Source organism: Neovison vison, chromosome 11, assembly GCF_020171115.1.
Source record: "Neovison vison isolate M4711 chromosome 11, ASM_NN_V1, whole genome shotgun sequence".
Lineage (NCBI taxonomy): Eukaryota > Metazoa > Chordata > Mammalia > Carnivora > Mustelidae > Neogale > Neogale vison.
The window spans coordinates 173761837-173785484 of NC_058101.1; the positions used below are offsets into that span (position 1 = coordinate 173761837).

At 48.5% G+C, this 23648-nt stretch overlaps 1 protein-coding gene across 2 annotated transcripts in view; it reads right to left on the bottom strand.

The window, feature by feature from the left end:
- Positions 1-23648, bottom strand: part of IKBKB (inhibitor of nuclear factor kappa B kinase subunit beta) — a 59971-nt gene that overhangs the window by 910 nt on the left and 35413 nt on the right. Inside the window, exons 6-21 of one of the 2 annotated variants that reach the window (XM_044225306.1) lie at positions 22416-22504; positions 21274-21363; positions 18824-18948; positions 15265-15372; positions 13970-14099; positions 13405-13599; positions 12642-12756; positions 10791-10914; positions 10073-10224; positions 9842-9903; positions 8657-8766; positions 7164-7213; positions 6976-7075; positions 6620-6767; positions 3365-3492; positions 1049-1139 (exon numbers count right to left, since the gene is read on the bottom strand). In XM_044225306.1, the coding sequence (XP_044081241.1) occupies positions 1049-1139; positions 3365-3492; positions 6620-6767; positions 6976-7075; positions 7164-7213; positions 8657-8766; positions 9842-9903; positions 10073-10224; positions 10791-10914; positions 12642-12756; positions 13405-13599; positions 13970-14099; positions 15265-15372; positions 18824-18948; positions 21274-21363; positions 22416-22504 (1817 nt within the window). Of the gene's footprint in view, positions 1-7; positions 1140-3364; positions 3493-6619; positions 6768-6975; positions 7076-7163; positions 7214-8656; positions 8767-9841; positions 9904-10072; positions 10225-10790; positions 10915-12641; positions 12757-13404; positions 13600-13969; positions 14100-15264; positions 15373-18823; positions 18949-21273; positions 21364-22415; positions 22505-23648 lie in introns of those variants that run through there. The other variant, XM_044225305.1, reaches the window with a different exon arrangement.

Genomic DNA, 23648 nt, shown 5'->3' on the forward strand with positions numbered 1-23648 from the left:
AAAGTCAACAGGCACGTTAAAAATACAGGGGCCACCACTACACCCCGGGTTGTTTGTCTTCCTCGGGACAGCACAGTTTAGATCAGCATAATTTACAGGGAAATTTCAATCCTCTCATTAAGAGTAATTTTGTTATTAACGGCTACTCTTGGGCTAAACCTACGTTTTCAAAACCATACAGGAACTTTCCCTTGGCCTAGTGAGAAGTCCCTCAGATGCTGTGACCACGGAAACTAGACGGGGAGTTTCAGTATTACCGGCGGCTCACAGCACTTACTTATGCTCGCTGTGGGTAGGTGGCTCTGAGAGCTCCCTCAGCCACCCATTTCCAACGCTACCAGATGAAACGGCCGGATGAGACTTCCTTTTCCTCTGGCAGAGTGCCCCTCGGCCGTGAAATGCTCAAAATATGCCGTCAGGAGGAGGACACACAGCGACGCAGAACAGAGAAAGCCCCTCACCGGAGATGGACACCCGAATAAGTAAGAAGTGATTACAATCACCAGTGGTGTCCCGTCTGATTCCTCTGACAACTGAGAAGTCAGGGGGAAGCTAGCAGGTCACGGTCTTGGCAGGAAAGGGCCTTTCAAAAGCTGAGGAATGACTTCGGGTTCTCTCAGCAACGTAAGCTTTGCCTTAAAATGTACTTGTGTCTTGACTCACTTTTTGTCAGGCTGGCTTCCCTGGAACTAGTACTACCTACTGCTAAGCCCCCTGAGAGGGGGTGCTGTGACAGGGTGTGGCCCTGTCCCCCGAGTCTCGCACAGTACTCCCCACACACAGACACTCAGCAGGGAGAGAAAGACCTTCTCAGAATGACGTCACCTCCCTCATGAAAATGGAGTGTTGCAAGGGTTAAATGAAATACTGCACACCAAGTGCCTGTCCCCCTTCAGTAATTGTTAGCATCGCTGTAATAACATGTACTAGGAAGTTGTTAAGCATAGACTGAGACGGAGGACACGCTGGATTGCCTTTCCGTTTTCTTTTTCTGGTTTGCCGGGGAAAAGACGGACACGGAATAGTGGGGATTTACGCAGCCGGTTACCCTCAAACTCTGGTCCTGTTCTTTGATGGTGTCTTGCATTGCATGTTCTAGCTGCGAACACAGGGTGTGCGCTTCAGTCACCAGCTCTCCACTGGAGAAAAGGATCACAGTATTAGAAAATGCTTGACGTGGTTTTTCTGAGATAACACTATTGTTTAGAAAACAGGCTACAGAGCTTTGGACAAGATTTTAAAAATTAAATTCCTATTACCTTGACGCCGAGGGTCTTCAAGTGCCAGGTCCTGACGAGTAATCTCACTGACCTTGCTAAGCACTTTTCAGAAGCCCACACCCAGCCATAAGTCGGCATTACCATTCACAGTGGGAAAAAGAAAATCTCTTTTTAATTTAGAAGTTAGAAGTCAGTGAGCGCCCTCTGACTTAACTAGATAGTTGAATTTAATTCTCTCCAAACTGCCAAAATCTGAAGATATCCCACAAATCACCTGTTTTCCAATTTTTGAAATAGAAAAAAAATTATATAGACCAAGTAATTCCACCATTTCTACAGTTCCTTGAGATCTGTGAAAAAGCAAGTCCTGGGAACTGATTGAATTTGATCCATTCTCTCTTTTCTAGGATTAGAAATGCAACCGTAGGTTCAAGAACCTCGGTGGGGAGACAGGGGAGAGTACAATAAGCCGCTGTCCTGTTCCAACCTCGGCTCCGTGACACATACAGACAACCTGTGCTCCTGGAACGACTTCTCCAGAGCCTCCAGGATATCACGGGGGCACTATGCCCAGTGCACGGAGACAGTGCCTGGAACTGCTCACCTTGCAAAGCCTGACACTCTGCTGCAAGGAACACAGGCCACGTTTTTGCTCAGCCCCTTCCGCGTGGCTACTAACTAGGTTGAAGATTCAATGCCAGCTCCAGAGGGCAATGGGAGGGACACATGACCTGGTTACCATCCTTAAGCTCACCACAGGTTGGGGAGAGTTAAGAATCTAAGGCCACCCGTTAGTACCACAACACACAGGCTAGGAACTCCCCAAGCACAGGAACAGGACTTTAAAAACAGCTTTATTGAGATATAATTTACATGCCATAAAGTTCACCCATTTAAGCTGTATTAATTGGATGGTTTTAGTATATTTACAGAATGACACAATCTTTACAATCTAGTTTTAAAACATTTTTATCATTTAGAAGGAAACTTTGTACCCGTTATCAGCTTTTTCCCATCGCCCCCCCTCCACCTGCCCTAGGCAATCATTAATCTATTTTCCATGTCTGAAGACTGGGTCCTGGGAATGATTTTAACCATCGCCAGTGCCTAAGGCCCAACACGTAGTAGAAGGCGTTGAGGAAACTGCAGGGGGCTTAACTCAAACAAAAACCCGCACAGGCGGTCCAAGAAGAGAGAGCTCTGTGTGTGTGAATGGTCAGGGCACTGGAGGAGGGGGAACCAGATATGGACAGCAGATATGTGCTGCAGATGGGAGGACCACCCAGGGCAGGAAGTTGGCCAGAGGTTCTGGAACCTCAGTGAGCATCAGCAACCAGCTCAGGCTTCTGAAAAGTTGCCTGCTGGGCCCACCCCTGAGCCATTGACCCAGCATCTGCATCTAACAAGTGTCCAGATGTGGCTGCCGCTGCTGGTCTGGGTCAGACTTCCAGAACCAGCGGGCTAGGCCAAGAGTTTGTACGGGAACAGCAGATCAGCCTGGAGAGTGGCTCCGAGGTGGCCGTGTAAGTCTGAAAAAGCTCAGCTTGGATCCTCTAGGGGAGTGGGAAGCTGCTACTAGTTACCGGCCAAAAAAATAACTTGATCCAATGGCATTCTGTGAAGATTCACTCCAACAGAAAGGGCTTGGAGGCGGTACTTGACAGGAAGCAGGGAGGGGAAACATTCTGTTCACCACCTCGTGGCTATGGCCCAGGAGACAGGAGAGGAAAGCAATGGAGGAGTGGGGGTTGAGGACAGGCAGGAGGAGGCAAACTGTAGCTTGGTAACTCAGAGTGGTGGGGGGTGAGGGAAGAGGCAAGATGACAGTGGCGTGGCCACCAGAGCATGCCCTGTGGGGAATACGGTTTTGAACAACAGATGATGGCTGACATGACTAGCACTTTCCATATCTTCATTAAGCAATTTGAAATCCAGGCCTTAGACAAGAAAAGTACTTAGCTAGCAAATTACACAGGACAAGGAGAGTAAAATACCACATCTGCCTGGCATATGAACCAACACAAAGAAAAACATGCACAAAATCGTTAGATGGAATGATCTCTCAATGATAAACAAGCATTTCTATTCCCATGCCCTCCCGATGCACCCGTGGCTATCACGCCTGGCACGGAAGAGTGACCCACCTTTTCTTGATGGCCTCGGGTAAGCTGTTGGGGGCAGCAGAAGGCTGAGACAGCAGCTGACCCGAGTGACTGAGGCGAGAAGCATTCATGCTGTCTGGGCTTCCACTGACAGGACCACGGACTTTGCTCTGAAGGACAAAACCAAAAGAAAATCAACAGAATTTTGGAGCAAATGATCCCAACTTTGCATTCCCACCATGGTATTTTCTCATGAAATAACTGGTCACAAGACACTAGCTAGTCCTATAAATTATGACTCAACATCCCTTCTCATGACCACAGTTTACATTTCGGCTTAGAAAATCTTTGTCTATAGGTGTACTTTTTAAAATGATTTTATTTATTTGACAGAGAGTGCACGCATGTGCAGAAGCAGAGGAAGAAGCAGACTCCCTGCTGAGCAAAGAGCCAGAACCCTGAGATTATGACCTGAGCCAAAGATAGACACTATAGGTGTACTTTTTGATAAAAGATTCTAAATATAGGGAAATTTGAGTACCCGTATTCACAGGTTTAATTCATTAGTTTGACTGCTTAATAAACTCTAACAAAAGAAATTTAGTCAGGGATGGTTTAGTTTTTACAAGTAGAAGACTGAGACACACAAAAAGCTTCTAAGTGGCTTTTTGTGAATCGCATCATCTGTGGGACAGCCGAGAAGAAAAGCACAACTTTCTGGCCAACCCCCCAGGGCCCACTGGCTGTTGCAGCCACTCCCCCTCGGTCAAGGTTAAACCAGGGCTCTGGTTGCTTATAGCCCGCAGACGTGACCTACTGTCAACTTTCCCAGCACCTCATGTCCCTCCCCTCTCCAAGTCTCCAGCCAATCGCTCATCTGGTGGTCTCGCGATCCTCGATCCTCTCGTGGACCTGGTGCTGCCCTTGCTGCAGCCCATGTGACTTCAATCCCACTCAGCCCTGCGAGGTGGAGGACCAGCCCTGGTTCCACATCCTTCCTTCCAGCTGAATGTCAAGGTCCAGCTTTCACCTGTCAGTCAAGCACCCAGTTTTGCTCTGCGGCTTGTCGCCCATTGAGAGAACCAGCCGTCAGCCTCCTCTGCTCTGCCTGGGCCTGTGAGTATGGCGGAGGGCAGCCCTTCCACTGCCCTGTCCCTCGCAGAACAGGGGCTCTATGACTCCAGGCCCCACCCCCAGAGCAGTCCCTCCCTCTTGGGGGCTGAGGTCTGTCCAAGTCTCAAATCCATTCTCCAGCTGCCATGAGGGATTTCTCTAGAGCCCAAATGTGATCATACCATTCTCATACTTAACTTCCTGCAGCATGAAAGATGAAGACAAATTCTGGGGTGTTTTCTATGCCTTCAGAACAAAGTGGGCCTGCATATGCGCAGCCCTTGCCTGCCTCCCCATTTCGTTCCACACGACAGCCGGCCCCCCGCCCCCACCAGAACACTGCGTGTAGCACCCAGAACACAGCCACTCTTTTAGGCCAACGTCCTGCGCCTCGGATAGAGCCAAGTCTTCGCTCTGGAAGGTCCTCTCCACCTACCCACCTAACTCCTACTCATTCTTCAGCCGAAGCAACACCTCCTTGTGGATGTTCCCCGTGCCTCCCTCCCCTCCAAGAGGCTCTTTTTGTTCATACTAGAGCCCAGCTTACAGCACTCGAGCTGCTGAACAATACTTCCTGCCCCCAAATTCAAATTCACTTCCCTGTGTATGTCCCTCCCCAGATTATGAGCTGCCGGATCAGGGCCCATGCTTCTTTCCTCCTTTACCTCCCATCTTCATCACATTCCTAGGCTCCTGGGCACATGGTCAGGGCTCAGTAAACGTCACACGAATGGAGAAGGCAGATCAGGCCATCCCCGGGAGTACCTCAACTTCCCTCTCCTTCCTCAATCTTCTCTCCTTATCATCTTTCCTTTTTTCTTTTCTTCCTTTCTTACAGGAGTAAACATCACCCACCCCTTCTCAAGGCTGAGGCATCCATGCATGTTCATCTCGCTGATACCCCGTTGTTCTCATGACTTGCAGACTCCACTGTCTCCTGCCCCTTTGACACTGTGACTGTCCCAGAGCACTGTCCCCTTCTGCTTGGCCTACAGATCCAGCCCATGATCTTAGAAATACCACCCTTGCATCCTGCTTCCACCTTAAGCGACTATCGTCCCATTCTCCCCTTTGCTCTGTCAAACAGTGTCAGTGACTAAACTGGTCTTCATCCCAGGTAACCTCTCTGCAGTCTGCATGGCGCAGGTCTCTCTCTCCCATCAGCTCTGGTTTCCATGGCCTTTACTTGGCTCTTCTCCTTCTCTGTCTTAGGCTCTTTTTGGTGTCCCGTTTTCTCTCTGAGCAACATGCAGCGGAATCTCAACTACAGTGACAGTGGCAGTGGGGGGGAGAATGCTTGGGTGGCTCAGATGGTTAAGTGTCCACCTTCGGCTCAGGTCATGATCTCCAGGTACTGGGATCAAGCCTCATGTCGGGCTCCAGCCAGTGGGGCATCTGCTTCTCCCTCTGCCTGCTGCTCCCCCTGCTTGTGCTCGCTGTCTCCCTCCCTCTCAAATGAATAAGTAAAATGGACAGTAAACAGCAGGCACAGGAAGTATGAGGGATAGTACTGAGCAGCACAGACTTGGGTGAGGGTGAACCAGTCCAGCAGACATGCCCTGTAGTGAGCTGCATGGAGGTCCCCCAAAGATCTGCCCATGTCCTAACGCCAGGAAGCTGGGAATGTGACCTTAGTGGAAAAGAGGGTCTGCGCAGATGCAGTCAAGGATCCTGAGGAGATCATCCTGGACTACTGAGAGGGGACCCAGATCCAATGGCATGGGTACTTATACGTGACACCCAGGAGACAGACACAGAGAAGAAGGCCTTATGCAGACACAGGCAGATACTGGAATGATGTGGCTGTGAACCAAGGAACACCTGGGGCTGCCAGAAGCTGGGAGAAGCCAGGAAGGACTCTCCCCTAGAGCTTGCAGAGGGAGCTCAGTCCCACCAACAACTTGGTTCCAGAACCGCAAGGGAGGGACTCTGGTGGCACCTGACTACAGTGGCCTCAGGAAACTCATGCAGGTGGAAGTTAGAACACCTGGCCCTGGCCCAACCCCACCCCTCCCTGCCCTCTCCCAGCCAGAGGAGGGCAGTGAGAGAGGAGCGGTGGCAGCAGAGCACTTGGCCATTAGCTCTGGGGCCCCCTCCTTGGAGGGTGGTGACAGCACAGAGGTGGAAAGGCCCCGAGAGGCTGGCAGGCTGAGGGCTAAGGGCTGGGCCGCGGGGCTCACGCACACAAGCGATCTTCAGAAGATTCCAGAGTTCCTTCTGCCGCTTCTCCTGAAGCCGGACAACGGTCTTCTCATCTTCATTCATTAAACTCACCACCTCTTCCACCTTGGGCAACAATTCCAGAGCCTTCTGCTTGCATACCACAGTTTTACTGTAAAGAACAAATGTGACAAAGTCCAGTGGCATTGGGGCTGGAGAAAGCAGGAGAACATAATCCTTAGGAATTACGAATCCAACAGCAGCTGTGGGTAAATTTTCTCCAGGTTAAGTGAGTCAGAGGGGAGTGAGAAGATGACCCCATGTGCAGCCTTGCTGCTCCTCTGAATTCCACCCTTGGGAAGGGAAGTCGGGGCGAATACCTGAGCTGCGTATAAATCACTCTCACTTTCTTCTCAAAGCCTTGGATGGCCTGGAGGAGCAGCCGGACCATCTCCTGACTGTCGCCATCTGTTCGCTGGTCTGGAAAGAGAGAAGGAGCCCACAGTTCCTCACGGGGGCCGGCAGAGAGCGCCTACACTGTGCGCTGACAAAACAAGGCCCTACATACCTCTGGGTTTCTCCCGAAGCCTCCTATAAAGCTCCCTTGCCTGCTCTTCTCTGAAACATATGAAGGAGAAACTTTGTCAAGATGCAAGGTCAAATAAGCCCATTTGAAACACTGCTTAGGGGGGTGCCTGGGTGGCTCAGTCGTTAAGCATCTTTCTTCAGCTCAAGTCATGATCCCAGAGTCCTAGGATCAAGCCCTGCATTGGGCTCCCTGCTTGGCAGGAGGCCTGCTTCTCCCCCTCCCACTCCCCCTGCTATGTTCTCTCTTTCATGGTGTCTCTCTGTGTCAAATAAATAAATAAATAAATAAATACATACATACATACATACATACATACATACATACATAAATACCCAAACCATTGGTTAGCTAATTTCTGCCAGAACAGTTACTGACTTTTAGAAGCAAGACTAGCATTGTCTTGACTGGAGAAAATTATCACCCCTGGAGATGGCACAAGTGATGCCTCCAACAAGGAAATAATGGCTGCTGTCATCAAACCAGAACCATCGCTAAGGTTTAATGAGAGAGAGTCTCAGGAAGCGAGTTTCTACTCTGTCCCTTGGAATTTCCTGTCCATATGGCTTCTGCAATAATGACCCCAGTACCATCACTGGGCTGGGTCTAAGCCCAGAGAATATGGGCCCCCCCTTGAAAACTCAAGCCCACAGGCAACACAATCTTCTATCCCTTTCTGGCCTCAACACTGAAACTGGCTGATATTTTCAGCAGGGACTTTCATTTGAAAACTAAAGGAAAATAAAGGGTTAAATAATTGGAGAAAATACAGACTCCGGATCACCAGATTTCTGGTATTGGAGCTTCTGAGCCTGAAAACCCTAGTAAAGGCATCAGAGGAACCCGGCTGAGCCCAAGCCAGAGCTCCTGTGAGTCTGAGGCCGCTCGCCTGTTTCCCTCCCCACCTGCAGCCTGGGAGCTCCCCGTGATTCCCTTCAGGGAGGACGGCTTTGCCAGCACACCTTATCACCACCGCCTGAATCAAGGCCAAATTCCTGATAAAGATACAAATGAATGGTTTCTGGGTTCAAACTCTTAAGACTGGCCAGGCTCCTTTTCTGTTCTACTTTCTGGTCTCTGAACGATGCCTGGATCAGCGCGGGCTGCACGGACAGTGGTTAGCGTGGCGAACCGAGCCTCTGTCACAGCCTTTACAGTTTCTGAACGCCTGCTCTATCTGAATCGTGTGATTTGACTTTCACAGCTCTGTGAGGTCAGACAGTTCTGCTCTGCACTCAAGAGATGCGGAAATGAAGGCTGCGGTGACAGTGGTTTGGCCGCACCCATCTCCGGAACTCTCTACGTGCCCATCTCTGGAATATGCCACGATGCTTCGCCAGAGGCTCATAGGCTCTACGGAACAGTGTCGCAGAGCTGCCCCGGTAACCACACCGGCACCCCTGGATGTTGGTGACACCCATGCAGAAGCCTGTGTGGGGCGCCTGTGGGTGGGCCTGCCGCCCAGGGCTACTCACAGGTCGTCCAGCGTGCCGCCCTGCTTCCGCCCCATGGGGCTCCTCTGCAGGTCCACGATGTCAGTCTGGAGCGCCATCATCCGCTCCACCAGGAGCCTCACCTCATTCTCCTAAGGAAAAAGCTGTGCTAATGTCAACTGACGTAATAAGGGCCTTCTGAGGCACGCGATTTCGGGGGCAACACCCTCCAGATGCACTGAAGACCCTCGACTGGCTGGCTTGAAGGGATGCAGCTTTGGAGTCCGATGGCCGGGGTTCTGAGCACGCGACCCTCACTTTCTAGCTGTGTGACCCAGGCCGGAGTCTCCTCCCTCCGCCATGCAACAGGCTTCTAAACGGGCCACTGTGGGGTTGGGTAAGGTATGGCAGGTAAAGCACCCGGCAGTGGGCCTGGCAAGGAGAAGATGCCCAAAGCACATTCCTTTCTCTTCCCTTTGTTTGTCCATCCCCCGTGGGGAGGCCCAGGCTCCCGTTGCAGAGCTTAAGGCGAGCGCGAGCCGGGGTGGGACGCAGCAATCACGGTCCTGCGGCGGGGGGGGTGGTTATCTGTGTCATACCCACCTGGAAGCACACATGCTGGTACTGATTCATAGAAACTGATGTTAGGACACAGAGGTGAAGGTCCCTTCCCAAGTTCACAGCAGAAAATGGAGAAAGGTCCAGAAAAGTCCTTGGAGCCTTCAGTCTTCCATTTGTGTGGGGTTCACCAAAGCTAAACTTACTTCCCTTACCTCACAATTAATGTTTTTCAGTGGTATTAGATTTATGCTGTCCTATGACTTTATGCTTGGGCTTTTTGTTCAAGTCGATTTTTGTCCTATCGATTTAGTGTCTCAACAAAACTAGGCAAAACCCCTGGTGGGATGGAGCGTTGATCATTCATCCGAGGCCTTTTCTAAGAGGAAGGGGTCTGGGCTGCCCGCAAGGATGCTGCCCATTTTCCCTTACTCAAGGCTGCGCCAGGTCTGGGTGGTTCCTCCATCTGCCCTCGTGGGCCCACTTTACTGGCTACCACCCTAGCCTCTTTCTAGCAAGGCCCAGTCAAGGTAAGAGAGCACGACGAAGACAACTGGATTTCGGACTCATGAACTGATCCAGTGTTTGAGGAGAGAGTAAGAAAAGGCAGTGAGAAGCCTTAGACCCTCTCTCAGTAAGGACAAGAATCTAGAAGCAGGAGTCTCCTACCCGCCCACAGAGCTCCACAGCCTGTTCCATTTCCCTCCAGGCCAGCAGCAGCTTATCTGACGCTGGGGGAAAAATAAAATAGGGGGAAAAAAAAGAAAAACAAAATGAAACACCACAAAACCAAAACAGAAACAAACAACTCAATTATAAGAGGCAAAAGAAACCTCAAGAAGAAGGAAAAAAAAAAGACAGGAATGGTCTCTCCAAGCGGAATGCAGAGAGTTTACTCACTGATCCCAAACTCCGTTTGCTCACTGTACTTCTCCAGGTCAATCTGGATGCTGGTTTTAAAGAAGTCCAACTTGGCTTTGAGCTGCTGAGACATGGAAGCCATAGAATTCTTCATCTTGGAGAGGCAGCTATTATTCCGAAGGAGATTCATCCTGCAGGGACCACAAGAAACAGAACCTTCTGGCATCTTTGGGATCCAAATACCATTTCCTGGACAATACTGAAACCACCTCAAATGCCAAGGCAGGTCCCTACTGTAATTATTATTGTCATAACAAAAGCAGCCCCCTCTAATCATAAAGACAATCTCCTAGCCCTCAGCGAGCACAAGGTTCTGCACCAAAACTGGAATTCAGCCCAGTGCCATGCCAAGGGCAACAACCCGGAGAGGGAGTTGGGCAGTCCCTGGCATGAAGTCAGGGGAGTTTTGCTGACCCAAATTCCAAGGAGCTTTTCCAGAGTCCAAATTCAGCTCCTAGTTCAGCCAGCCCGGCCCTCAGTTTACACTCCTGCTCCATGTGCTGACCTCCCTCACCTCGTAAAGTCTAAAAGGGCCTCCCCATCAATCCTGCCCAGCCAACCACTTCCTGCCTGTCCAAACCAGTGTCTCCCTCTTGTCTCTCCTACCAGTGGCTTCTGGGCCCCTGCCTCCACCACCTCCCTGTGGCAAAAGCCACCAAGCAATTTAAAATAAGTCCCAAAGTGCCTGGCACAGTACATGGCAGCTCGCTGTCCCTGCTGCAGCCGGTTACAGTCCTCCTTCAGGGTTTGGATGCTGTGCCAGACCTGGCCCCACACCTTCCTCAGCTGGAAGAAAGACAGGTTCCTCTTGGGCTCTTGAACTGGAACAGAGACATACGTGACCGTCAGAGAATAACAGCGCTGAGGTTAACCATGTTCTGCCTCGCGACATCACTGGTGTTTTTACATTTTTTAGTGACTATGCAGGGCGCCTGGGCGGCTCAGTAGGTGAGGACCCCAGGTCCTGGGATCGAGCCCCAGTCAGGCTCCCTGCTCCGAGGGGAGTCTGCTTCTCCCTCTCATTCTTCCTTTGTGCTCTCCTTCTCAAATAAATAAAGAAAATCCTTTAAAAAAAAAGAACTACTATGCTATTGCATAACTTTTTTGGGTGAGAAGTCTGGTTACTGTCATACATATTTTTTGTACCCCATTAACAGCACCAGTATCGATTTGAAGAAACAGTTCGTGACCCATGTACAGACACTCACATGTATATAAGCTCGTATGCTTTCAATAAACCTTTAAAACGTTTAAGGTCATACGAAGTTTTCTAAAAATTCAGCTTCAACCAGTAGTATTAGAACATGTTTAAATAGGCAGGAAGTCTGGAACAAAGACTTTGGACTCCTGATCTGTTTATTCTAAATGTGTGTGTGTGAGTGTGTGTGCGGTAGCAGGAATGGGGGATGCACCAGTATGTTCATCTAACACTCATACAATGGAATACCACAAAAGCATCAGAAATTAGGGAGCTCAGGGCACCTGGTGGCTCTATTGCTTGAGCAGCCCACTGGGTCTTTCTTTCTTTCTATTTTTTTTTTTTTTAAGATTTTATTTATTTATTTGACAGATCACAAGTAGGCAGAGAGGCAGGCAGAGAGAGAGGAAGGGAAGCAGGCTCCCTGCTGAGTAGAGAGCCCGATGTGGGGCTTGATCCTAGGACTGTGGGATCATGACCTGGGCCGAAGGCAGAGGCTTTAACCCACTGAGCCACCCAGGTGCTCCAGCCCACTGGGTCTTGACTCAGGTCATGATATCAGGGTCCTGGGACTAAGCTTTGCTTCAGGTTCTGAGCTCAGTGGGCAGTCTGCTTGGGGATTCTCTCTCTCCCCCTCTCCCTCTGCCCCTCTCCCTGCTCCCAAGCACACATGCTCTCTCTCAAATGAATGAATAATTCTTTAGAAAAAAGTTTGATTAAAAAAAAGAAATTAGGGAGTTCTATATGAACCAACAGGGGAAAAAAATCTCTAAAATATATTATTAAGTGAAAAAAGCAGGGGCAGAGCAGTATATGTCATATGCTACCGTTTGTTGGAGAAAAAAAGATATATATATATATGTGTGTGTGTGTGTGTGTATGTATATGTGTGTGTGTGTGTGTGTATACATACTTTATAAATGAGTAATAAATGAGTAGAATACTCCTGGAAGATATACCCAAGAATCTGACAGAAGCAGTTTCCCTAGAAGAGACTGGGAAATTGGGAAGAGAGGATGGCTTATTTTTCACAGTTTATTCTTTCCGTACCTTTTGCTTTTTTTGTATTGCATACATGTATTAATTATTAAAATATAAACAAAACTTCGAAAATTGATTTGATCAAGTTCAGAGAGCTACAGGCAGTATTCTCTGTCCTGTGTTTAAAGTTCTACTTATCACGTTGAAATTGAAGACTTTCTTTCCTCTTTTTTGGCTGGACTACTCATAATCCCCAACTAAAGAAGGCTGCCCTGGGGACCAGGTAAGCTCATCTCCTTGGTGTGGACCCCTCCCCGGTCCATGTCTCTCCCTGTGATTATATTTTTAAGAAAACAATGACGTTCTTACGGATACAGCTGACGCTTTCAGGTTGGGGCCGGGGGGAGATCTGAGTCTCATAGGCGATTTTACTATTGTCAAAGAGAAAGACAAGATCCATGTCCAGCGTGCGGCCCTCATTCAGCTGCAAAGGAACAAGAACAAGGTGAAATCTTGTGGATCCCACCCCTGCTTTTTCCAAGTAAAAACACAGGGATTTCAGAGCATTTCCCGCTGTTCACCAATAGCATCACCTTCAGCCGGCAAGTACCGAGCGTGCACGCAGCCTTTCTTAATGATGCCAGCCTAGGCTTCCCTTTCCTGTTCCTTTCACATTTATCCAAACATAAGCCTTATTTACAACTTATTACTTTCTATCTATTCTCCATTGTCTTTACTCTGCACATAGATGTTCGCCATCTCCCTTCCTAGCCCATGCTTGTTTCTCCTACATTGGCTTTCCCAGATCCCTGGGGCAGGGACCGTGGCATGCACAGTGATGGCTGTCCGCACAGTTCTGTACACGAGAAGTACACTGGAAACAGCTTTGGCTGACACGGAGGAACGACTCTGCTTGGCAACAGAGGCAACAGAGAGGCGCTGTGAGCGGACTGGAAGTAACAAGTCAAGCGTGGAGGGATTCAAGTCTCCCGTTAGGCCACGCAGGGGACTGGACGTTCCAACTGAAAACACAGGCAGGTGTGTGCTCCGTGTGACATAGCAGAGCTGAAATCCCAACAGCTGGGCGACACAGTGCGAGGAGCACAGGGCTTCAGTGAGGAGCAAGGCTCACCTTGCCGTCTGAAATACACTGAGCGGCAGGCTTGTCAGGGATCAGCGCCAGCCCAGCTTCCTGCAGCAGCTCCTGGTCCTTCTCCGGGATTCCTGTGTCCTGCTGGATTCTGGCCTGCAAGCTCTGCAGACTCTCGTCCTCTGTCACTGGATAGGTGTGAATGATGCCTGTGACCATGTTCAAGATATGAACCAGCTGCAACACAACCCAGATGTTACTGGAAAAAACCCCATCGTTCCAGAGAGGCCCACCTATTTGCCTGGATCGTCTGCTGCTCCCAACATTTCTCAGCAGCACAAAGAGAGGGGCCGGGCTAGCGGGGGGAAGGGAGCCCCAGTGCCGAGCTTCAGACATTCTGGTCTTCAATACTCCTGTTTGTCCACAGCTACCGCCTCACAGCCAAGGTCACCTGGCCGTGGGGCAGGCACTCTCGCGGGGCCTCCCTCCCCACTGCTTGGATGGCCCAGGACCTGCTCTTTAAGACGCTCTTCTTCTTCCCAAGCCCTGCCGCCGCTCATGGGGGACCCGACCTGCTGCCTCGAGGCTAACCTGGCTCTGCACTCACCTTCAGGTTTAAGATGTCATCCAGGGCCTTGAAGCAGCCATTGGGCCCGTACACAGGATCAGTGCCCCTCTGTCGTGGATGCCACATCAGCATCAGCTGCAGCCACTTCTCCAGTCGCTGTGCCAGGATGCTGTGGAGAACCAGAGCACGGTGTGAGAGGGGATGGCTCCCGCGCCCTTCTCAGGCAGCCTCCCATACATGCACTGCTACACACAGCTGCGGCAGCCGACATGGGATTACTGAAAATGAATTAACCTGAGGGAAAGCAAATATTTTCCAGTCAAACTGAGGATCTAGGTGCTCATCCCTTCTTGACTGCTACAATATCCTCTGAAAACCAAGACACCTCAACAGATGGGTCAACAGACTCATCTCCACTTGGCTGCATGAGAATGATCTATCTATGAAGCTCTTTAAACATTGCAGGCATGTCCCACCTCCAGGCAAGCCCCACACACAAGCTAGATGCCATCCTGCCAGATTTGTCAATCTGCCACCCCCCACCCCACCACCGAAATAAACACTCATGGTCCCACAACAAAGGTCACGCTCCTTTCCAGACACAGGTCCACCTCGTACAGGTGTTCTCAGCCTCCAGAGACCAACTCCCTACTCACATGCCTTTGTTCCCCTCACTCCTTCCCCCTCAAACTTCGCTCCTCTTCATCTATCCATGTTCTGTACATCTTTCCAGATCCTTCCAGAAAGTTCCAGCGCATCTAAAGTCATCCCACAGAGTTCTAGTACACACAATACCTCGCTCCCCATTCTCTAACTACTCAGGGTAATTGTTATCCATACTACTCAGTTGTGCGTGACTGCCCTGCTCTTTCTTTTGTACTACTACCAATGCTGATCTTACTATTTAAGTGTTCACATTCAGGCTCTAAGACTAGATTGTAATGCTGTTCAAACTACAAAGACTTGTTGACTGTGACACAGTACAAGGCTACACAAGAGTACAAAGAGAAGTCAAACATAATTCCCTACCCTGAAAAGGCTTCCAGTTGACCAGGAGATAAACCCTATGCAAAACTAGATGTAACACACAAGGCAGAAGCCAGTAAAGGTGGTAAGAGGTATAGATAAATTGTTACGTGAATTTAGGAAAGAGGATTTCTAGATAGGGTGAGGGGTGGGAATCCATTCTAAGTTTAAGACGGAGATGGTTATGTCAAGTCCTTAGTCATGGGAGGCTATCCTAATAACCTATTTAAAAGCTATTTGGTGCCATCGCAGATATTTATTTGCAAAAGAGGATGAGAACTACATAGAGAAGCACCACTGGGCCTTACCTGTTGAGATTATTGGGGTAGGGTAAGGAGCTTGAAAACTTCACGGCTCCGTTCAGGTCCTCACTGACAACGATGTCCATCTCACTCTTCTGCCGGACTTTGGAGTGCCTGCCAACGGGTCATCTCCTTAATTAGAGCCTCTAAGTCACTTAGCGGGCAAGACACACTTTGCATCTGTAACAAATCCACTTTACAACTGTATGGGATACCCACAGGTCACGATTTTGTCTTTGGGTGACAGTGCCTCAGTGTCCTGCTGGGATGGATTCTTTCGGAGCCAGAGGCTAGTCTGGAGGACCTTGGGGGGGGGGGTGGCGGCAGCGACCATCCCGCCCCCAGAGTGCCACAGCCAGCACCACCGACTCCTGACCTCACCCTTGGCATGTCTTCATCATTTCCCCTACTTTTCATTTTATCACCGGCAAAATTCACATTTTGACAGAGGATAAAATGAGAACTTCTGAACCAGGCTCACTGCACGCAGATCGCATAGATGGGAAATATGTGGGATGCGTGCCCGCACAACACACTTCCCTCTAAAAGCAGGCAGCTCCACACTGCAGGGAAGGAGCTTCTACATTTCCCAACTGAGAGAACTCACAGATGTGTGGACGCACCCAAAATAGTATTTGAACGGACAAAGTGTTAAACCCAACTAGTTTCAAAGCTTTTCAGTGATGAGGAAAAGAAAGTAAGTGTGAATTATGCTTCAAAGAGGACCAAGTACTTTGACACTGAACACGGACTCCTTTCCCACAATTACCCCATGTGGGAGAGCCTGTTTCTCGTCTCCCGTTCAGTGGGAAGGAAACGGAGATCCACAGGGTCACCCAAGTCACACAACTACAGTGTGGCAGAAATGGGGGACTCGAACCCCCTATCTGCTGTTCTTTCTACTCTCTCTGAATGTCCCAGTCTTTCCTTTCCAAAAACGCCTGGGAAATTCAAACACAAATGTTTTAGTCCTGAGTGCTTCTCATTGGCAAGGGGTGAGCTGGACCGGGGGGAGCACGCAGGAAAGGCGCCGGCGTGAGGCAGCAGCTGCTGTTCACAGCTCTGGCTGGAACTGTGACTGTAAGGCAGGGGCACCAAGAGCGTCATGACGGACAAGTGAGAAAGATGATCCTCTAACGGCAAACTTAGTCTGTCAGTGGGAAATTATAAACATAAAATAGTAAATAAAATGCTTATTGCTTAGTTCCTGAAATGTATGTCAAAGTAGCATTACAAGAGAATTACGAAGCTCAGATTGCATCTGTCCCGAAATTACTATCCACCTGTCACCTGTGATGAGAGAGTGAAGTTTTTAAAAAGTCGTCTGAGGCATTACAAGACAGATGGGACAGACATTTCTCACAGACTACTCCACTGAACAGCTCCTGACTGGGCATCCAAGAGGGCTACCTGAAAGTGTCACCTGGTCTTCAGCACTGGTGAGCGGAGTTCTAAGAAGCTGGTTCTGCAGACAACGCACTTACATAAAGATGCTGAGACATTAGAGATAATGTTTTCAAATAGCATTTGTCCTTCTAGTTCAAATGAATCTTAACTCACCTTGTTAAAAACAATGGAAAAACTCAACATTTGAGCTGCAGAAATGCAGTAATTCTTTGGTTAGTTAAAAACACTACTGACGTACAGATATTTAATGTTATTTTCATGCTGGTTACAGTATCAGGTGTGACTATAAATGAATGAGCTAATTCCTCAATATTCCAGAGCTTATGCAGGTCAAGTATTGTTTGTTTTAAAACCAATCACCACAGGGGGGCAGACTCCTTAAGAGCAGGGACCCTGGCTGCAATCATCTTCCTATTGCCAGTGTTTGGCTTATATATGTTGACTAAAATGGACTGCCATCACAAAAACCACTTTTCTGGAATGGATCTCCAAGGTTACATCTTATAAATAAATAATTCATGATGCAAATACCTATCCTTTAAAAAAGTTAATGTTTTCATTACTTCCAGAAAGGTATATAGAAAAACGGTAACAGCCAGTGCTGGCAGTGGTGTGGTGAAAGAGGCAGCTTGGTATGTTCCTGGTGGAAATATTATTTATATAGCCTTTCTGTTGAGCATTCCGATACACATCAAAAACCTTTAAAATGTGTGTAGTCTTTGATCAGTTAATTCCATTTCTAGGAATTATGCTAGAGAAATAATTATGGATATATAAGGATTTCCACACAAGGACAGTATTCTTGGTGTTCTTTTAAGAAGTAAAAATTATAAAACAGCTGTGCTTCCAGTAACAGGGGTATAAGTTAAAGAAAAATTCCAGTACAGCCACTCAGCTGAATACCAAACAGACATTACAAATAACAGAAAAACATAAAGCGTTTTCAATAGCCAGACTGAAAGGCAGGTTATATGAGGATGTTTGTAGTAATTTATTTGTGGGGTTTTTCTGTTTGTTTGTTTTAGGTATAGCACATACACTGAAGGGCCTGGAGACTCACACAAACATTCATAGCGGTTGTTTCCGGATTGTTTGAAGGAAATTCTCATGGTGCAGAAATGATCTGGGAGCACATGCAAGACAGTTCATATTACACTATCACTGATGGAAAAAAGGTGTGAAACCCATAAATGAACCAAAAGACAAACAGAGGCCAATTTGCTTTTACCCACCCCCAAAGTACACCAAAAACCAGTGCTATCAGGTGCCTGGGGAGGGGGTAAGGAAGCCAGGTCAGAGAGGCCGGTCAGAGAGGACTTTTCAGTGCATATTCTTCTATTACTTTTGGAAGCTCAAACCATGTGAACTTATTACTGCTCCAGAAGGACAAAAACTGGAAATCAAGACAAAATTTGGAAAAATAGTAGCATTATTTAAATTAGCCTCTCAAGTGTGGCCTCTCAAGGAACACTCTGAGTGAAACTTGATTCATGGGGATGTCCGTTTTTGAACTGTGCATTTCGGTAATGATGAGCCGTCACATATACCACAAACCCTCGTTTTTGTAATTAAAAAAAGGTAAAGATAGAATTTTTTAAAAACTTAATTGTCTCAAAAAAAAAAACTTAATTGTCTCCTTTAGTTTTTTTATTAAAACATATTTTTTGGGTAACTTATTTATGTACATATTGGTTCCTATTTTAAGCCACTTTCTTGTGCTTTTGAAACAAAAATCTCTTTCACGGTACAGTAAAATATGTCCATAATACATTACTGCGTAAATACTTCTCATCTGTCATGTGTACACGTCCTGTATTTGTTTACTAACACACAGCATCTTCAGTGGAAGTGCACCAATGTGTGCAACGGGCTGTGAACACGGCCATGCTGCTATTGCACACACACAGCAAACATTCATCCGGTGTTACATTTAAAGACGTTAAAAACTGCTCTATTTTTCTAGGACTTCAGAGCCTGGACCACCCGCATGCTGAGTCCTAATGGGACATCCTCTATGGGGGACAGATGACAGACGTCTCGGGCTGGGAGCACCCAGTGAGATGGGAACAGGTGAAGGGCATAACAAAGACGGAGGGACACACTCCCCCCTTCAGGGGGCACTCCTGGCCCTACCCGCAGGCCCCAGTCCCTCACTCACCACTGCACGGGCTGCCAGTTAGGGAGAAAAGGGCGGAAGCCGGTGATGCACTCGAAAGCCAAGGTGCCGAAGCTCCAGTAGTCCACGGTCACCGTGTACTTCTGCTGCTCCAGGAGCTCTGGGGCCTGTGGGAGAACAAGTGCTGGGAAGCACTGAGGGGCTCCTGCTGCTAGGGGGCCTCTGCAGGAGGGGGCAACCGGTCCTTCTCGTCCTGTCCCCCTCTTCCCCCGACTCCATCCAGAGGACACTAGTGTGTCCACTTGAGGGGGGAGGAGGTGACCACACGTGTAGCTGGTGGTATCTACAAGTTCTCTGTACCTCATTCACTCCTGATGCTGATATGAGGACCCCCAGGGGTATTTTTAGGGAGACCAGAGCACAGCATACACCCTTTCCTTGGGTGCCATGTCCAGGTGCGAAGGTAGGTTACATACCACAGAGGAATAGGACACCAGGCTAGGCACACCCAATGCATAACACACACGTTAAATGCTGACTGCGTCTCCCAAACCAATGTGCCTCAGGATGTGTGGTCATGCAATGGAACGGGATATTTACAACTGGGCAGGAAAAAAGCCGGATGCAGGACCGCTGCCCAAGCAGAGAGAGCTGGAGGGACCAAGCAAAGCTTTGAAGCACGGTGGGAACGGAACCTGCCTCAGAAGAAGGCTCTTCACATGAGGGTTTGTGAGGAGACATGTTAGGAAGGAGCATCACAAGCAAAGGCAGGGAGATTGGGCTGTACAGTCTAGCTAGACAGTGTCACTTATGGAAGGCCCAGAGAGTGCAAAGCACGAGGAAAAGTTGGTGGATGGACAAATTAGTCTCTATATCTGGTTATGAACATAAGTTTTAGTTCCTGAAGGTGAAGGATGTGACTGAGCACAGGCTCCCCCACTTAACTGTTGCTGAGCCCATGAGGATTTCAGAGGATGCTCAGAAGAACCTACATAATTACGTGATACAGACACAGGACCCGAATCACAGCGCCCCATGGGTCACCACTTTGAAACCTCTATTCCATTGAGCAGGTCATAAAGCAAGGGAGCCCAGTCCCCTAGTTGGTGGGCTAAGCAGGAAGCAGAAATGAACTCAGACTTCAAAGAATCTTTTTCTTCTTTATTTAAGAACTAGATAAAATAGGGGAGCCTGGGTGGCTCAGTCGGCTGAGCAGCTGCCTTCAGCTCAGGTCATGATCCCAGGGTCCTGACATCAGTCCCACATCAGGCCTCCTGCTTAGTGGGGAGCCTGCTTCTCCCTCTCCCTCTGCCTGCCATTCCCCCTGCTTGTGCTCTCTGTCTGACAAACAAAATCTTTAAAAAAAAGAAAAGAACTTAATAAAATATTTAAACTCATTTAGCCCAGTGGCTTTCAACCTTTTTTTCCTTATTAAACTGCTGACCCTTTTTTTCAATCAAAATTTTACTGGTTGTTACCATCCACAGGCAATCTATGACCAAGTCTAACTGAGTCTCTTGCTAGGCATTTCTTGACTTATTTTCTACACCCTCACTGCTACCAGTGGCTCTGAGCTGCTTGTCACAACAGCCTCCTTACCTCCCCCACAATTTACTCTTGTTCAGTGCAATTCACCCTCCATGCTGCATCAAGGGTGGTCCCTTCAAAGGTTAAACCGGATCCCTCTCCAAATTAAAACGCTTCAGTGTCTTTCTGGCCCTCCATGGACTACATCCTTTGCTTCATTTTCCTCTCCCTTCCCCTACCTCTGGCCCTTGCATCTACGCATCCTTCAGGTCCCAGACTAGGTGAGGGCCTCCTAACCCATATTCTTATAACACCATGCACTTTCCCTCTGTAGCACTTGTCACAATTTTAACTTCTTAGTTCTCTGTGTAAGCGTGGGGTTAATGCCTGCTTTCTTGCTAACCTCTGAGCTTCTAAAGACCAGGGAAATGCTGGTCTTCTTTCCCATTGCATCGCCAGCTCCCAGCACAGTGCCTGGCAGACAGACATAGACTATACTCAGTCAGGACTTCCTGAATGAATGAGTGACTCACATAGAAGCCCAGTATTCAGACCAAGTAATGTAAAGAAGGGGTGGGGGGGTCAGAGCTCAGCTCCTTCTTGCTGGCCCGAGACATGTCATAGAAACTGTGGCTTCTACAGACCAGCATGAATCTAGTCTAAACTCTTTATTTTCAGATAAAATACTGAAGCCTACGATGTTACAGGATGTGTGTGAGAGCACATGCTAGCAACGCCCTTCTGACATCAGAGAAGATGACCCCATCCTTCCATTGGGCCTCCACTGGCAAAAAGCACCAACTTGAACAGAGTATGTCTCTGTCATACAACAATTCCTATACATCTGGGAAGCCTCAAGAGAGCCAGAAAGATTTAGATGCCAGAAGGCAAGGATAGAGAGGAGCCACACATGGACAGCCACCAGGGAACAGCTGAGAAGCAAACATGTAAATCCCATTTCTTACCAAGTACTGCAGGGTGCCCACAAAGGAAGTACAAAGACTGCCCTGATCCAGTTCCTTGGCATATCCTAGGTCAATAATTTTGTGTATTAACTGAAAAAAAAAAAAAAAGGAAAAATCGGGAGGATTATGAGGGAACCCTGTCTTCCTGTAAGAACTGATCGCTGATCAGAGCAGAGGATACTCTGAATTCCCAGGTTGTGTTAGAGCCCAAGTTCCTAAGAACCACCCAATACACAAGAAACCACCTTCAGCACGGCAGATAGAGAGCAAGATGAAATGTACACGGTAAAAATGCTCCAAAAATCACATGTTCTCCTTTGCTCTGCAACTACTCACCAGAGGAAGGCAAAATGAACAGACTCTGCATCATCCTCAAGATTGCTAAACCTGGCCATAATAATGTGAAAGACCTGCTCAGTGAATGCCCATAGTTCTCAAATCTTAGAACCACTGGCAAGAATGAGTGTGAACCAGAACCAGGGTGAGCGCTAGGTCAGTCATGGGTCAGGCCCAGAATGCCGATGGATGCTCCCCCAGAAGAGACTGAGTGGCCCACAGGTTGGGTTACTACATTCCACTCGGCTGAGCCCTCGCTTGTCGCCCCCAGCTAAAGGAACAAGGCTGCAAGAGGGCACGTGCTGAGCCCAAGGGGAGGTAACTGCCACACCCAAGCAGGAGGGCCCCTGCGGAGGGTCCCCAAGACTGCAGGCTGGGCCACGCCCTATGGGCAGGTACCAGCTCCAAATGCCTCCCCTGCGTCACAAGCAGAAACAGCTCAGAGCTGGTTTCCAGGTTAGCGTCAAAAGTTGCACTCTCGAACACACAGAAAACGAAGTCGATTTCTCGATTTCTCGGAGGTGCTGGTCTCAAAGGCTGGGGCAGAGGCAGGAAGAGAAACATTATTTTCCTTATCAGATTCCTGCAACTGGGGAAACTAACAATGTGACCCATTCAAACTTGCCTCCACTAGCCAGCAAGAGATTTTGCTGAATTCGGTTTCAAATCAAAAGTGTTCCCACAGAATCAAAGCGAATACAAAGTCAAGGAAATGCAAATATAAACAAAGACACAAAGGGTGTTCTTTTTCGAGGAGAGCAGCTCCCCCAAGGCGGTCCCCAGGACTTTCCCAGAAGGTCACTCACTCTTTGCTCTCCTTGCTGCAGGACGATGTTTTCTGGCTTTAGATCCCGATGGATGATTCTGTTTTCATGAAGGTATCTAAGTGCAGAGGCTGAGAGGGTGGAAAGGGGAGTCCATTTTCATTAAGCCTAAAAATGTGCTTCACTTCAAAATCACCTGTCCTGTGAAAGATTGTGCCCTGACAAGCACTCTGACTTTCAGTGCAGATTCGGAGGGAGGGACAGGGCCTGGGGCAGAAGCTCCCAGGGTGACATGAAAGGAGTCCTGGTTACTGGAGAATTTGGAGAAGAAGAAACTGACTTTTTCACACAAAGTCACCAATGAGTCTAGAGCAGTGGTCCCCAACTGCACTGCCCAGACCAGAAGCGTCTGAGCTTGTGAGAAATGCAAAATTCTGGGATCCCACCCCAGACCTACTAGCTCAGAAATGTTAGAGGTGTTTTAATAAGATCTCCAGGTGATGCTGATGAAGTTTGAGAAGGGGAACATCTCTGGTGTAGAGGCTCTAAAGTCTAAATTCCATAGGGAGGGTAAAGGAGAAGGGCCCTCTGGGCAGAGACCACTCTGCTCATCGGATCGGAAGTGGAAGAAGAGACTATGCGCAACTCCACGCACCTCACGGTTCAACATGGCTTTACTATGTGCTCAGTTCTCTGCTAGGCTCTGGGAGGTACATAAAATAAGAGGCATGATACCCAAGAGCTCAGAATCCAGCTGGGAAGGAAGGAAGGAAGGAGCCTGCGCGACCCTGGCTGTGTGGAGATGTGAGCATGTTGTACGGGAAGGTCATGGCGCACAGCACCAGGGCTCCTGTTGCAGCCGGGCTCCAAGCCCGATGTCATCTGCACCCATGAAAGAAGTTTAATAACTTCAACAGAAGTCCTAGCTCATTGCACTACAAAAGACAAAAATGAGGAAATATGTGAAGGTGATAAAATTATCATTATTGGAGATGGTATGACTCTGTACTTAGAAACTCAATAGACAAGGGTCGCCTGGATGGCTCGGTCAGTTAAGTGTCTGCCTTTGGCTAAGGTCACGATCCCAGGATCCTAGGATCAATCCCAGAGTCAGGATCCCAGCTTAGTGGGGAGTCTGCTTCTCCCTCTGTGTCTGCCTCTGCTCACACACTCCCTCTCTATATCTCTCTGTCTCAAATGAATAAATAAAATCTTTCCAAAAATCTTTTAAAATGTTTTAAAAATAAAGCAAAACAAAATGCCCTTTTCCACCTC